The sequence below is a fragment of the Lycium ferocissimum genome, chromosome 12 (genome assembly GCF_029784015.1).
Source record: "Lycium ferocissimum isolate CSIRO_LF1 chromosome 12, AGI_CSIRO_Lferr_CH_V1, whole genome shotgun sequence".
NCBI classification, from domain to species: domain Eukaryota; kingdom Viridiplantae; phylum Streptophyta; class Magnoliopsida; order Solanales; family Solanaceae; genus Lycium; species Lycium ferocissimum.
The window spans coordinates 45824200-45841885 of NC_081353.1; the positions used below are offsets into that span (position 1 = coordinate 45824200).

General features: G+C 35.6%; 1 protein-coding gene and 1 long non-coding RNA gene across 2 annotated transcripts; one reads left to right on the top strand and one right to left on the bottom strand.

The window, feature by feature from the left end:
• Positions 1–636: 636 nt before the first annotated feature.
• On the bottom strand, positions 637–6792 carry LOC132040740 (uncharacterized). The gene is made up of 3 exons (XR_009410758.1): positions 6612–6792; positions 5844–6325; positions 637–925 (listed from the first exon to the last, which is right to left on the bottom strand). It is a non-coding gene; the product is annotated as an uncharacterized LOC132040740 (long non-coding RNA).
• Positions 6793–11834: 5042 nt separating this feature from the next.
• LOC132041058 (uncharacterized) lies at positions 11835–15202 on the top strand. The gene is made up of 9 exons (XM_059431813.1): positions 11835–11921; positions 12002–12083; positions 13179–13280; positions 13371–13431; positions 13573–13641; positions 14034–14090; positions 14267–14355; positions 14718–14812; positions 14898–15202. Exons 2-9 carry the CDS (start codon positions 12073–12075, stop codon positions 14918–14920), a joined length of 507 nt encoding a protein of 168 aa, XP_059287796.1. The 5' UTR covers positions 11835–11921; positions 12002–12072; the 3' UTR covers positions 14921–15202.
• Positions 15203–17686: the final 2484 nt, after the last annotated feature.

Below are 17686 nucleotides of genomic sequence, written 5' to 3' on the forward strand. Positions count from 1 at the left end.
TTTCTTCTGTTAACAGACAAATGTATGTAAGTAAACCAAAAAAAAGTAGCAAACTAAGTGAAGGGAACCATAAAAAGAACTAAAGTGAAAAAGAAAGAAAAAAAAAGAACTGAAACAGAGGGGCTGGACAGAAAGAACGGACATTAAAACTTTTAAACTTTAGACGATTTATGAATATAAAAGTTGCGCATAATTGGAACTAAGCAAGCTTAAGGATTGAGACGGGATTAAAATAAGGGAGTTACTAGATAACAATGGAAGTCATGGAAATTTCTATTTTTGGGAGCCTTCATGATATGGGCTTGAGGTGAGACCTCAACACCATTCATATTCGAACCAAACTTTACTTTATCGTTCCGTTCAACACATCAGCTGCTAGCACAGAGAGAAAAAGGTACAAAATCTAACTTAAGTGCTAAAAGAAATGAAGAACCGGTCCTGGAGGATACAAGCTTTAGGAACTAAAATCAGTCGTAAAGGGAAGAGATTAACTTCACCTTAACCTAGTATTCAACCCAATTGTTTTCCTCTACCAAAAAGATATGAATTTTAAAAGGAAACAGAGTAAAGTAAACTAATTATCTAACAAAGAAACTAAAGAGCTAAACTTTATGGGAATTTAAGCGAACCTTCGAGCTAGCCAAGAAAAGAAGAAATTAGCTTCACCTTCGGCTAGTACTCGACCAAATTAATTTCTCTCTTTTAACAAGTACATGTGGTTTATTTCATTGCATATGAACAAAGTAGCGAAGCAGCAACCAACTGTCCGAGTAAGAGGAGCACGAAAATTAAATTCACATAATGTTGGAAGGAAATCTGGGCAAGACTTTTAAAATGGATTAAAATGGATACAAGTAAAACCTGACGCAAATGAAAAATAAAAAGATTCTATTATTTAATCCTAATTTGAAACCAATCCCTAGACCTTGTGTAGAGAAATAATAGCAGAAGAAAGGTAAATCGGAGAAACCTTCTGCTAGCCCAAGATCGTTACTAAGATTGGAAGATTCAACTAAAGAAAAGGAAGCTTTGGAAAGGAGAAAGAAAATTTTAGATAGGAGAACTTAGTTATGGAAGAAAGGCTTTCTTGAATTACTTGAATTACTTGGTTACAAATGATCAAGTCCACTCCTATTTATACTTGTCTAAGGATGGTTCTAGATATTCTTCTAGATACATCTATAAGAAAAATATAGCACACCTTATCTTCTTGCAATGCTCTAGACTATCTAGAAATCTCTTTAAGATATTTATCCAAGATAATATACTAGGCTATTCTAGAATCATTACTAAATATCTCATAGTTCTAAAAAAAATCTACTTTATAATTTCACACTCCCCCTAAAGTGAATTTTTGGAACTAGACCAAGCTTGTCGCGAAAGAACTCGAATGAAGCTTTAGGAAGTGACTTGGTGAAGATATCAGCAATATTCTCCTGACTTCGCACTTCCAAAGTATTTATAGTTCCATCAAGAACTTTTTCTCTAATGAAATGATGTTCCACCTCAATGTGCTTAGTTCTAGCGTGGAATACCGGATTGTTTGCAAGCTTGATGGCACTTTGATTGTCTTCGAAAATAGCAGTTGGCTTTGATATAGACAGATGCAAATCTTTAGCAAGTCTTTGGAGCCATACACATTCTTGAGCAGTAAGAGCTGCTGCTTTATATTCCGCCTCCATAGTTGATAAAGAAACTGAGTCTTGCTTCTTGCTGCACCAAGAAACACTTGTTCCTCCACAAAGAAAAATATAGCCTGACGTAGATTTTCGACCATCCAGATCACCACCAAAATCAGCGTCAGTATATCCAATTAATACCAAATCATTCTTCTTTTGGAAGAGTAGGCCCGTATCTGATGTTGAGTTGATGTATTTCAGAATCCTCTTTGCAGCTTCCAAATGAGGCTTTCTTGGTGATTGCATAAATCTGCTGACATATCCAACAAAGAAAGCAATATCTGGCCTTGTAATAGTCAAATACAAAAGACTTCCAACAAGAGCTCGAAAAGTCTTGGGATATGCAAGAAGTGAGCCTTCTTCACGCCTTAACCTCGTGCTAGTCTCAAGAGGAATAGAGCACTTTTTGCTTTGTTTTATCCCAAACCTGTCAACAAGCTTCTTGGCATACCCTTCTTGGGTAACAAAGATCCCTTTACTCGTGTTTGTCACCTCTAAGCCAAGAAAATGATGTAGCTCTCCCGGAACTTCTTGATATCAAATCTTATGGCAAGCTCCTCTTGAAGCCTCGCAACTTCATCATCATTGTTTCCTGTTATTATCATGTCATCCACATATAACAGAACAACAACATGCAAGTCTTCATGTTTCTTAACAAACAAGCTAGGATCTGAATGTGATGCAGCATATCCACAAAATGTAGATATTGTGCAATTTTTCCATACCATGGTCGTGGAGCCTGCTTGAGTCCATAAAGTGCTTTCTTAAGCTTGCAGACATAATCAGGATATAAGTTAGAGACATACTCAGGTGGTTGATCCATATAGATATCTTTGTCAAGTTCTCCGTACAAAAAGGCATTCTTCACGTCAAGTTGCCATAATTTCCAACCGTACGATGCTGCCATGGCTAATACAACTCGAACTGAGATCATCTTAGCCACCGGACTGAAGGTTTCTTCATAGTCTTCACCATACTTTTGAGAAAATCCTCGAGCAACCAGCCTTGCTTTATATCTGTTTATGCTGCCATCTGCTCTTCTTTTAATTTTGTAAACCTATTTGCAAGATATGGGTTGTACGTCTTTGGGCTTTGGTACAAGGCTCCAAGTTTGATTTTTCATTAAAGCCTCCATTTCATCATTCATAGCAAGCTCCCACTCTTTGACTCCTTTAGCTTCTTCAAACCAGAAGGTTCTTCATCGTCAATTGGTCCTGCAAAGAAGCAAGAATATGTACTAACAAAATTTTCATCTCTGAAGCGGACTGGCTTAACAATAGTTCTTCTTGGTCTTTGTGAATCACGTGAATTATCTTCTTGTTGAGCTTCATATTGTTGAGTTCCCGGGCTCCCCCTTTCTCCTAGCTCCTCTGCAGCTGTACTATCCGAGGAAACACCTGTGATGGGTAAGCTTGGAACTCCAGGATTCAAGATTTTAAAACCCTCTCCTTCTGAAGCTGCTCCATAATACGAGGAGACTTCATCAAATACGACATCACGAGAAACAATGAAGCAATGAGTTTTCGGGTCCATGCACCTCCAACCTTTTTTCCTTTCGTCATATCCAACAAAGATGCATTTCCTTGCCTTGGCATCCAACTTGCTTCGTTGAGAATCTGGGATATGAACATAACAGATAGAGCTAAAAACTCTTAGGTGTTTGATGCTAGGCTTTTCTCCAAACATTAATTCATAGGGTGACTTCATGTTGTTTGGAGAAAGCGGCATCCTATTGATCACATATGTTGCACATTTCATACCTTCAGCCCATAAGGCTCTAGGTAAATTTTTGGCATGAAGCCAACTTTTACATGTCTCGGTTAAGTGTCGAATCTTTCTTTCTGCCACTCCATTTTGTTGTGGTGTATCAGCACATGTGAGTTCTCTTAATACCATGCTGACGACAAAAAGAGAGAAATTTTTCAGAAGTGAACTCACCACCATTATCAGTCCGCAACCGCCTTATTCTGGAACCGAGCTCGCCTTTAACCGTTTCTTTGAACTCCATAAACTTACTGAAAACTTCTGACTTATGCTTCACAAAGTAAACCCAAGTGAATCTAGTAAAATCATCAATGAAAATTAACATATAAGAATAGCCAGAGAATGAAGGAGTTCTTGTTGGCCCCATCAAATCACTGTGAATTAGTTCTAGAGGAGCCTTTGCATCTTGACAAGGATCTATCAAACGGAAGACGATGTGCCTTTCCGTATTGACATCCTTCACAAATCTCTCCTCCACCAAAGTTGCTTAAGTTTGGTAATCCTTTTACTAGATTGAATTTCACCATAGCTTTTAATTTATCCATGCTAAGATGCCCAAGTCTAGCATGCCACAGATATGTATTATCATTGCTACTCATCTTCTCAATAAATGAATTAGAGGCAGATAAGACATATAAATCATTAACTCTCTTACCGGTATGAATGATATCTGCCTTGAGTTCTTTGATATTTTGAAGGAACTTCACGTCATGTGGGCCAAATAATAGATAACTTCCAGCATCTACGGCATTTGCAACTGAAAATAGATTTTTCCTCATACCTGGAACATGAAAGACACTGTTGAGAGTGATAGAGTCCTCCTGCTTCTCGTTGATGACAACAGAGCCTTCCTTCTCCACATGATGAACTGAGTTATCTGCTATTACAATGACATCACGACCATTGTATTTTCGGAAGTTGGAAAATTTAGATTCATCCCCGGTGAGATGGTGCCCACATCCTGAATCCACAATCCAGTCTTTTTTCAAAATTGATGGAAGCCATGGCATCTACTGCTCGAGTCTTAGCTACAAAGCATTTTCCCCAGTCTTCTTCTTCTTCTGCAGCTTTCTCGGTTTGAGCCATATTACTCTCTTTGACTCGGCAATATCTTTTTATGTGTCCTATTTTGCCGCACCGATAGTATTTGGGAGGCTTCTTACCGTGATTGTTAGAAGACTCTTCCTTCTTTCCTGGCGAGCTTGAACCACCTGAGGAGCGAGAGTGTAGCCTATCTCTTGCTTTTCCTTTAAAGTTCCTCTTATCGGCTATAAGAGCATTTCCTTCACCTTCTTTGACAGATATACCAGCCAACTGTTTGGCTAACAACTCCTGTGACGATAACAAATTCTCAAATTCCTCCAAGGATGGTTGTTGAGCCCATCCTTGAATTGATGTAACAAAAGGAATATATTCTGACTTCAAACCACGAATGATAATTCTTCTCATTCGTGCTTCAGAAATAGCCTCGTCCGGATTTAATAGAGATATTTCAGAACATAAGTTTTTAATCTTCAAGAAGTACTCAGCAATAGAAAGATTACCTTGAATGGTGTTGGCCAATTCGTTCTCCAAAATCATGCCGAGCTTCATCCTTTTTGTTGAACAAACGATCAAGGGTCCTCTATATTTCGTGAGCTGATTTACACCTTATAATATGATCAAATAAACTGGGAGAGATGGACCTCTTCAGGATGAACTCCGCCTTGGCATTAATCTGCTTCCACTTCTTACGTGCATCATTATTTTCCGGTGCATCAGCAGGAGGATTTGTGTTACTCCCATTGACAACTTCCCACAAATCCTCGCCAACAAGGTAGGACTCCAAACAGGTCTTCCATACCTTGTAGTTGGGTTTGGTTCAATAATTCCATCCCCAGTCCATTAGCACGACCACACACATCCATTTAGAAAAAAACAATTGAATCGACCACTAACCCGATCTTGAAAATATATCCAGAAGCCAACGTATATGGCTATGGCTCTGATACCATGTAGAGAAATAATAGCAGAAGAAAGGTAAATCGGAGAAACCTTCTGCTAGCCCAAGATCGTTACTAAGATTGGAAGATTCAACTAAAGAAGAGGAAGCTTTGGAAAGGAGAAAGAAAATTTTAGATAGGAGAACTTAGTTATGGAAGAAAGGCTTTCTTGAATTACTTGAATTACTTGGTTACAAATGATCAAGTCCACTCCTATTTATACTTGTCTAAGGATGGTTCTAGACAATCTTCTAGATACATCTATACGAAAAATATAGCACACCTTATCTTCTTGCAATGCTCTAGACTATCTAGAAATCTCTTCAAGATATTTATCCAAGATAATATACTAGGCTATTCTAGAATCATTACTAAATATCTAGTAGTTCTAAAAAAAATTTACTTTATAATTTCACACCTTGATCATATTTTAGGATTACGGCTAAATCAAAATAACTTTTTAGGCAGAAACTCCGCGAGATGAAACATATTCAACTTTAGGAAACTTGCTGAGCTCTTGATAATTATCAAATCCACGTGAAGCAAACCAGAACAAAATAAGAAAAAACATTTAAATCAGACCTAAACTTAGATTCGAACAATTATCTCAAAAAAGGAAATAGCCACACCAACATCGTGAAATAACAAATACCATAGCAGAGATTCATATCACAATTTTTCAGTCGGGATTTCAACCGAACTAGCAAATAACACATATTTCAGTCGGGATTTCAACCGTATAAAATAACAAAAATAAGAACGACGACGAATAACATTTTTTAGGCTAAAACCCAGTAAAAAGTCGAAGAAAAATGGGAAGCGATTTTACCTGATTTTGTGCAACGAAATGGGTCCAAGAGTGTTTGAATCAATTTCAACTTTGATTCCCTAGATTCGGAACTCAGACAAGAAATGAAAGGAACTTAGAAGAGAGATATTTTGGCTAACACTTGCTTTGAAAAAGAGAAAAAAAAAAAACTTCTAGATTTACTACTTCTTTTTAGAACTTCCAAGACTAAAAACTTAGACCTCAAAAAAACCTCTGTGTGGAAGCACCAAGAGCCTATATTTATATGCGAAATTTTGAGGGTTGGGTTCGATTTTGAATTTAAAAAAAAAAATAGAAGGAGAAGGGGCGGGGTCAGTTGATGAGACAGAAAGAAGAAGACGGGAAAAGATAGAGTACTTACTAGTTGAGGATTCGGCGGAGTGGAAGCTTTTCCATGGCTTCGAGTACCATGGTGAAGTTGTGAATAGTGAGGAAAGGACGAGAGGGATATGGGCTTCGTCTGCCATGATTGTCCTTTGGCGTGGGGAAGGAGGAAAAAGAAGAGAGGAGAAGATGGGCGCAGGCGGCGATGGGTGAGGTGAGTCTATTAGGGCTCTATGGTTTTTTTTTTTTTTTTTTGGTTTTGGGGATCTGATGGGATTAAAGGTGGGAATTTAATTTGGGTCGTTGATCAAATATTGATCGATGGTCCAGATTAAAAGAAACATTTAAATGAAAAGGAATATTATATATATATATATATATATATATATATATATAACTATATAACAAAGGGGAAAAGAGAGGACCATCAGATTAAATAGTTGGACGACCCAGATCGAAAGAAAGGCTTGATCCGCGTCATGCCCACGTGGCATGCGCGGATTGGGCGGACAAAACTGAAGGAATTTTTAAAAAGTACTAAGTGTTGAGCATTTTGCAAATGTGGCCAACATCATTTAAGAGCTAGCCAAATTGATTTAAATTGTAACCAAAATCTTTTAATTGAAGCCATAAATTACAGAACTGAACAAAATTAAACATAAATCAGAAATTCACTAGTTTTGAATAGAATTGAGGTAAATTATTATCCAATTAATTAACCAAATTCTCGAACTTAACAAAGTTAAGTAACTATTTACAAATGCGGACTAGTTACCAAAATTAAATAGGGAACGACTCAAAATCGGTGATTCAAAATGTGTACCAAGTAAAAATGAATATTTTTTAAGATGAAATTTGGTTTCCCTATTTAATAACATACTTTAAAATTACGAAAACAATATAATATTTATAATATATATATATATATATATATATATATATATATATATATAGTGATATTTTGCCACATGAAATGTCAAATAACACTGAAATTAGTTAAAAGAATATTTTTTCCTTCTACGAACGGTTATTTTACTTTATTTTAAATATCAAGAAGCTTGACTAATTAATTAAACATGTGGAGGGCCAAATTGGGTGTCAACAATAGTCTCACTGTGCAGGCGTCCACCCGATCCAGGGACTTACCAGTCTCTAATAACCACAAATATCATCCAATGAATGTGCATGAATGATCACATATGCATGAATATTAATGCCAAGCTATTATAGCCATCAACCGCGCAGAATTGCTCAACTACTTCGACTAACACAGTGTTCGGGTTAAATGAAGTGACATGAACACACAACAAGTAAATCAAGCCAATTAATTATCAGCTAATACCCACATGCATTGGCATTCTTGGATTACAATTCAAAACTACATAATTTGATTCCCATACGTGCCACCGGTACTCGTACCAATGTCAGTTACACCACGAGTACAAGACCCTCTTTCTCTCTTACCGATTATTATCATCATTTAATCTTTGCTTAACAAAAACTTCCTTCAAACGAAGTCTAGAAAGTCTTAACATACCTCATGGCCGAGTAAACGAATCACGAAAGCGTCTTTCTTTTCCAAAGTGCCTCAAAATGCTCCCAATCTATCAATACGCGATGTGCATAAGAAAATGAATTCGTAGATATCCATATTGGTATACTTACAATCAGGACCCAAAAATCAACTCCTAAAGTCGAACTTGGGCCCACAAGGGCAAAACTTAAATTTATTTCAAAATCATTATATTCATAATCTAAATAGTCTAAACACAGGAAATCATCAAATTCTATCCACTAATCGGGTCTCAAATAAGGTAATTACCAAAATTCAACTTAGGGCTCAAATCCCTAATTTCCCACTCATAATCATGGATTAAAACACTAATTAATAAAATGAATCAAGAGGAAACATCAAAATAAGAGTTAGAATTTTACCCCCCCCCCCCCCACACACACACACAAAAAAAAAAAAGCAAAATTGTTTGAATTGTCTTTGGAATCACATCAAACCGAGCCCTCGAACTCAAGATATTAAATTATGAAGTCTAAGTTGGAAGCTAAAAATTAATTCATTGTTTAGGCCCGACCTTTAAAGCGACCGCAAAGGGTCCACAATGATCAGGGCCCTAACCCAACCCACTCATCACGAATGCAACAGGCACATCGCGATTGCGATAAGCGGCCTTGACCCAGATCAACCGAAGCTTCCTTCTTTGTGAATGTGGCTCACCACTCGCGATCACGATGTCACGACCCAACTCGTGGCTCGTGAGGGCACCCACACTATCCCTCCCGGTGGGCAAACCCTTCTATTATAACATATCATTAAGTCAGGAATACGAAAGTAAAAAGCGAAAATAACCAAGTCTCAATATATATATATATATATAATAATGTAAGTGCGAAAGTAAGAAAAATACTACAACCCAACGGTCTAGTCTGGAACCGGTCCAAGAGCTTAAATCAATAATACAATGTCTAGAAACTAGAGCTAGTTTCATAATACAAGGTAAATATCTGTCTCAGGAGTAAGGAAAAAGACAGATAATAAAAGGGAGTCTTCGGCTGTAGATCTGGCAAGTAGCTCACCCTGGAATCTCCGATAAGAGCCTCGGGATCACATATGAGGACGGGAACTAGAACCAACGACGAACTCTGCACTCAAAGAAAAGTGCAAAGAAGAGTAGTATGAGTACAAACACACGTACTCGTAGGTATCATAGGCTGATAACGATCAGTTCACGCATATAAATAGATAGAAATTAGCAAGTAGAGCATATAAGCACTCAGGTACAAACACAAATCAATATTCAAGTAACTCTCACAGTAATGATAAGCACAATAGATCTCAATAACCTCAAGTTGTAAGCCTGGGTGAAGTCCTTAATCCACAAGTTCGTCTAGTCATTAAGTGAATCCTCACAAACAAACACAACTCAATAAATCAACAACCAAGGAATCAATTAGGGAATGTGTCATGCGATGATGAGGAATGAAATGCAATGAGTGCAATGTGTAATGCCCCCTAAGCCTCATCTTCGTACCGTACACACATGCTAAGGACAATGTCTCATAGCTATGACCCATGGGGGACCTGCGAAGTCCATGTACCACTCCCGCTCTGAAAAATACCTCGGATCACGAGCACTCTCCTGCTCTGATAACAACCTCAGATCACGGGCACTCCCTCGCTCTGGAAATGACCTTGGATCACGAGCTCTCTTTCTCTTTTACGCTCTCCGATAAAGGCCTCAGAGGCTACACGCTCTCACATATGCTCATTTCAATCATAGTCATATCAAATTAATAGCACATGAAATATGGAATATAGGTCGTGCATGAAACCAACCTCAACAATACCGTAAAATATGGGATCCACAGATACTTGCCAATGCAAATCAAACATAAGTTCATCCATATTATTCTTCCTCTTTCATGAGATAATGAGATAAGTGAGATAACAAGAGACAGAGATAACTACATCAAATACATGAATATCACAAAGGAAAAATTGGAAAGTTACATTAGAAACAGTTTACCCAAGCCTAGGAAGTCAACATACCAAGTTTCATCACAAACAAATCTCAAATTAGCATTAATTTCACTATTTCACCAAAACCTCAATTTCAGAGAAAAATCATCATTTTCCATAAACAAATCCTTGAGTAAAAGAAAGATTCAAGCTTTAGTTACCCATTGATTAGACGTTTAGAATCTAAGAAATTTCCCAATGAAACTCAATTCAAATAGAAGATGATTCACAATATTATTTTAGGGTTCATGACACAAAACCCCCGACTAAAATCATGATTTCTACCATAGATTCCATTGTTAAAACATGATAAAAACAATAAATGAGTGTAGGACACTTACCCCAAGGACGAATCTCAAAAAGGCTCCACAAATTCACCCCACCAAACTCTCTAGGTCTCAAATTTGTGAATGGAAAGAAATGACTTTGAATTAGGGAATTTAAGAGTTACTGTTCAGTGATTTCCGAACCTGCGGAATATTCCTAGCAGGTGCAGCCTCGCATCTACGGGGATTCCTTCACAGATGCAGCCTCACTTAAAACCTGACCTTCACAGATGCAGCCTCCGCAGAAATCCCATTTCTTTGCACCTGCAAACCAAACCTCACAGCGGTAGGTTCACAGGTGCGGCCCCAAGTCCGCAGATGCGGCACACCGTAAAACCAACAAAAATTTGGTCTTTCACTAAGTTCAACTCGAAGCCTGAAACTCATCCGAGACCTCCCAGAGACAAACAAAACATGTCACCACTATAAAAACGCGACGAACTCAAACGCGCCCTCGGAATCCCCGAACGAGGTCATTTTGACCCGGTCAACCCCCAAATACCCAAAATAAGGTTTTCAACCCAAAGACCAAAACACCCCGAGTGCCTCGGGAACCGAACCAACCGACCTACCAAATTATAATTGACATTCCAGACCTATTGGAGCCGAACATAAATTCCAAAAAGACTCGTTTACCCAAAAATCAACTATTGGTCAACACTTTCTCACTTATTCAACTTAAAAGCTTCTAAATTCCTCAAATTCCACCAAGACTCACTCGACTACCTCGAGAATCGTGCCACCCATCCCTGCAGCTTCCACGCAAAAATGCTAATTATTGTAGGAATGGCTTTATCCCAGACAAATTGAGTCCAAGCTTGAATGCCCGTTCGATTTCTTTCACTATTCAGGAGTAAGGGAAAGCAAATGCGATCGTCGCAAGACGCCCTGGAATTCCATTCTGTAGGGAAGGAGGACCTACTGAATAAGTCTCCAATCAATCGTAGGAAGTAAAAAAATACTCCAACGGAGCTAGGGGAAAAATGATAAAAGGGCCTAAATGACCAAACGACACACGACCCTCCCTATTTTGCTTCTTCGTGATCACGATATCCCAACTGCGATCGCGAAGAAGGACTACTGGTACCAGAAAAACCAAAGAACCCAATAATGCCCAAATCTCTGATCCAACACCGAAACACATCCGGAACCTCCCAGACACAAATCAAGTATGTGTATAAATCATAAAACACGCTACAAACCTACTCGCACACTTGAAACGCCGAAACGAGGTCGTCTTGACCGATGTTGACCACGAATTTAATAAATCGATGTTAGATTCTGAATACCGCAAACTTAATTTCATAAATCTAATCTATCATTAATATGTAAAATCTACTGCAATAAATACAACAGGAAAGAAATTTATTATCCTTACATTATAAATAAGATGTATGTCTCCTCAATGTTACTCAATTGCAAGATTTTAAAGAGATTGGCCTATTTTTTAAACAAATCATCCTTTGCTTTCTCCTTTTTCAAAATGTAAGAAGTTTTTCTTTTTCTCTTTTCTATTTTGTCACTGTTTTTTTCATCTAAACACTTTATTGTATGTATGAATTTAGGTCCCAAAATACTGATATTCCGTAAAAATCTGAATGAGGAGGTTCCACAAACTCCTATTTACCGTGACTTCATGCAGCTCAGGTACTTCTTTTAGAGTTAATGAATACATAATTGTTGTTAACTCTTATTAGATTTATAATTTTTTTGTGGGAATTTGGAAGGGCATCTTGATCATTTTGGTGTTTTATTCTAAAATTAGTAATCCTGAGATTGTTATACTGCATTGAAAGTAGTACAAAAATAATCCCATAATTGTGATATGTTGATTCCGGGAATGCTTATCTCAGAATAAAAAATTCAACCAAAGGAGACTAAATTTATCTCGCGTTTTATTCCAAAATTGCTATATCTTATCCCACAAATCAAACGGTGGTATAATTTAATGGGGGCTATTATGTCCTGTTGTCCTGAACAAAGGTTTCATCCTGAAATTAAAAGATAAAATCGTGTGAATCGTCAATGTAATATTTGATTTATACGATCCGCATGCTGGTATGATGTACCACAAGTTCTTGCATTTTGTCTAACTTGTCTTGAATTAAATTAAATGTTGATAGAAAAGAGCACAGAGTGAATCGATCCCTAATGAACCCCCGAAAGGCTTGTCGTCCAAATAAAATTAGTATTAATTTGTATCATGTTTGGTTCAGTTTGAGAAAATTTAATCTCCACATAAAAATCAATATTAAGTTATAAAATATTTGGATGTTAGTTTTTGTTTTCCTCATAAATAATATCTGCATAAGTTATGCTGGAATCTTCAAATTATTTTTTACGGAGTAAAAAATGAAATAAAAATATCGATATTAGCAATATGTGGATTTAAATTCTAACATGACAGAATAACCCTCATAATAGTAAGAATGTTTTTACATTTTATTTAAGGAAAAAATAATTTTTAAATTTTTTTACACTGTATCTATACTACTTTGTAATACATTAATCATCCAACAAGAAATAAAATGTATTATTAATACCTATAATACAATTCTCACATTATTAATCCTTAATTCCTTACATAACTTGTCTCTGACCCAAACGACGCCTTCCTGCATTATTAAGTGTTTAGATAATAAATTGATCTAAATATTGTTATAAAAATAAAAACAAATCGAACTAAATATTATTGTTCATGGTTTATTTACATATTTCCTTCTTTCTTTCTTTTTCTTACAGCAACCAACAACGATATGAAAATTATCCGATTCAATACCCATATGTTCAACCCCCATCTGATCCATTCCTGTTCAATCAACGTGACATGTATTCTTCCCCAAGGTACTAGGTTGATATTCTCTCTATATCTCTCATCACACACATATATGATATATATTCTATGAATAACTAAATGCATTTTTTTCTTGTCAGACCTATGTTTAATCCTGTTCCTGAACTCTCATTTGGTATCGGTCAGAATTTACCTCCAGAGGTATCTTTATTTTAAAATCTTATCATTTTTTTGTCTGCAATCTGCTTTTGGCTAAGCAACTTATCGTCCTCTAATTAGTAATGCTAGAAATTCAAAATTGATATGTATATTTCTCTAATTTTATTGTTCCTATGTATACAGGGATACAACGCCAACTCTAATAGGGCAACCATTCCTTCAACAAGATATCTGAGAACTCGTCGCACAAGGGTACGGTGGTCAAATATTCCTTATTTGTTTCCTCTTTTTAATATTACTCTCTTCATTCTAAACACTATGTTCTTACTGTGTTAGTTTATTTGAAAAAGAATATCACATTATTACAAAACAAGTAACTTAAATTTTTTATTTTATGTTTAATGAAAAGCTTCTATAGCTACACAAATATTATGACATATTTAAGACTGAAAGTTTCAAAAGTATTATAATAATACAAATATTATGACACGTTTAAAAATATATATATTTTTTTTTAAAAAACGTCACTTATTTTCTTAAACTTAGTATTAAGTCTAATTAAACCAAATAAATTGGGATGAAGAGAAGATAAAATGTTTATTGCATTTTTAGTCAACTTAGCTTCCTATGTTGAACAAGTGCAGGCTAGCTACAGGCGAGGAAGGATGCCAATATTTCGTGGATCGTCTTCACATTCAGGCGTATGTTTAATGTCTAATTTACATTTCATGGTTAATGATTAATTTATGCAAGTTACATCCTTTGTTAAAATTTAGTCATCTTTGAAAATATTGTTTAGTTTTTATAATGGTTCAAAAACACGTACAATTAACATATATTTTTATTATTTTTCGATTGTTTAATGAAATGGATGCAGAGAGCGGCCACTGAAAGAGAATATGAGACAAATAACCAATACCAAAATGCTCCATGGAGTAGTTATCCAGCAAGAGATCCACGGAGAACGTAATCATATACTTTCTTTGTTCCACTTTATTATTATTATTATTTTTTTTTTTTTTTTTTTGTAGTCTGTCTCAAAAAATAATAATATATCTTTATATTTAATACTAATATAATTTTAAAAAGCTCATTTTATCATTAATAACACGCTTTTATAATAACGAAAATCTCATGACAGTTTACAATTACATCTTTCAAAAATATGTTTTTGTTCTTAAGCTACATATGCACATGGTATTATTACTATGCAACATAAATTGACATGGAAGGAGTGCTTAGATTGTTTGTATTTTGAATTCATAAATTAAAAATAGAGAAAGACAAGTGAAAAATATTTATTGTGGTGAGTTAAAATTGTTGTGCAGACCAATTCCTAACAGTCTGTATGATCCAAGCTATGCTGAGAATGGTCTGCCGGTGGATCCTTTCTTACGCGCTATGCAGTTGAATCCAAACTTCAGTAAGCAATTTTTATTCATATTTTACTTTGCCATATATATTGTTGTTGTTTTTTCTGATAGATTTTCTTTTCGTTTAATTTCCAGGCAACAGTAGAGGTAACAACTAAGGAACAAACTGAGCTGGCTAGAGATTTGAAGATTCTTATGCAGAAGAAATGCCAGCTCGTGATGGAAACTTTTTATTTTTGTTTTGTTAAGTTTTGTTATTTTCTTTGTTGGAAAGTGAGGAGGTTTGAGTGGTGGAATTGTCCTGGTTGTGCTTGTTTGGAAAAGTTGTTTGGTGAATGACTATCTTTTTATTTCTCTTGCATCTTTTGGATCTCTTACATTATGATCTAAAGATTTCTTTTGATCAAATTGAAAATTTTATGAGAAAACGTGAAATAAGTTTTGCAAGCTAGTTTTCAGGGAAAATGAGCTAAAGGGCTTTTTGAGAGTGGAATAAAGAATAAGGGATTTCTATTTCTTTTTCCTTTTCTTTTGTTATAACCATATAATTATGAAGAGATGGGGTTGAATTAGAATATTTACAAACTTAGGATAAACAATTAAAAGATCAAAAAACTTTTAACGAAATCCCATGGTTTTACCCATTTTCAAATGCATCAGTTCTTGCTCTTTCTCTCCCTTCTCTCGTCTCCTCTCTTCTCTCTTTTTTCCCCCATTCCTTCTCCTTTGTTCGAAAATCGAAGGTAGACCAGCCTTCAAGTTCACCTTGAAGACAATTTTAATTTCAAGGTAATCTTATTTTATTTTTTCCCCATGTTTTCCTCTTCTGGAATTAGTGAAATATTGTATAATATGGGACATAGTTGTACATAGAATTAATATTGGAAGTTGACAGGTTTATATTGGTATTTGGATTGTGGTGGGTATATGATTGATTGTTCTCACTTTCCAATTCTTTCTGCATTCAATTTTTTGTTAGATGAGAATTGAGTATTGTGTTTCCTTAAGATAAGTTATTTGTGCCATGGATGTTTGATAAATTTTCTAAAAGAATTGAGTATTATTAACTGCATCTTTTATTGGTAACCTGGAGATTTTCAGTTGATGTGTAAACAACTGCATCTTTGTTAAACAACATATTGTTGTTTACACATTGAGAAGGAAATTGCACATGTTTCATGTATTTAATTCTGGGGAAAATGTCAATTTGGTGTATTAGTTTTTTTTTTTTTAATATAAAAATCCATGGTTGTTTATATATGAAATCTGAACCTACACAGGTTCTATGTGTAAACAATCACATATTGTTTAAACAACTTGCGGTGCGGTTATTTTTATAACTTCGAAAAGTTTATTCATTTGTTCTATTGTTGACAATTTTAAGATGCTTTATGTATGTAGATAAAATGGCAAAGCAAAATCAAAGAGTTTATAAAAGAAGGCCTAGAAAAAGGGCTAGGACAACAAAAGAAGAGTCTTCACTAACTAGAGACGTAGATAGGCTTCCAATAGCTCAGGTAACAGAAGAAATGACCTGATTAGCTCGTGGTTCAGTTGGAGAAGAAAAAAGTGCAGAAGATGAAGAATCAATAGATCAGGAAGAAGAAAATTAATGTGGAAAAGAAAGTGCAGAAGATGAGGAATCAACGGATCATCAAGAAGAAAATGAAGGTGGAAAAGAAAATGCAGAAGATGAAGAATCAACGGATCAACAAAAAAAAATGAAAGTGAAGAAGAAAGTAAAGAAGAAACAAATAATGATGTACTTTTCGAACAAAGAAAAAAAAGTATTACATGATGAGAATGCCGCCCCTTCAAGATCAAATGTGAGTATTTTTAAATTATCATTAGTGAAAACAAAGAGTGGGTGTTTCAGTATCCATTTAGTATTTTTTTTTTATGAAACTACCACCAGTTCAAACAACAGATGGATGAGAGAACATTGCCACGTATGATCAGGTGGATGTTGTATGGAGGCCTAAAAAAATCTACAGATCCATTCAGTACTACTGATGAAAAAGTAAATCTCTAAAACAAGTTAAACAACCTGAGACTTGCTTAAACAACTTGAGGTTGTTTGAACTAAATAATATTCAATTGTTTAATAAACATGATCTTGTTTATAAAGGAAGATCATAATATTGACTTTTTTGTTCTTTCTATGCAGGTAGTGCACCCTTTCCTGATTCCTACAAATGCAGAAAAGAGAAGAACAGATAAATGGCATTGAGCCATTTTCAGTGAGAAAGCAAATGAAAAAATTGATATGTTAAAAGCAGAATTGGTTGGGGTGACAACCATCACAACAGGTGAAGTAGGAGCTGGCGATGTTGGTGGTGAGGACAGGATCACAGTAAGGGTGACAACCATCACAACAGGTGAAGTAAGAGCTACCCGTCACCGTGATGTTTTCGAAATTTATCCAACAAAGTGGAAAGTTTCCTGATGTGCCGATAAAAGAAATTTGGGATCATAAGCGTGTTCCTAGCCTCCCAAAGAATGACACTCGATCAGCTTGTGGAGGATATTCATTAATGTTTATCGAGCACTTGACCACCAACAACACTTCATGGGATGACTGGCATGACAACAACATGATGGTTCAACGAGAAAAATTTGCGGTGGCTATTTTTGAAAAAGAAATGGAACCATAAACTATGGATGTGTTTGTTGGGATAATTTATATTGAAAAATTTGCGGTGGATCCTTTTGTTGGACTATTTCTGGATGTGGAAGTATGAGATCTATGTATATGCTATGGACATATAAAAAATTTCTTGCTATATTGGCTGTCTTTTTTATGATGTTTATATATGGTTGTTTACTAAAACAACATGATGTTGTTTAAACATTCAGTGGTTGTTTACACAAAAAATACACGATATTATAGAAAATCATTGGTTGTTTACACTAAAAATTCATAT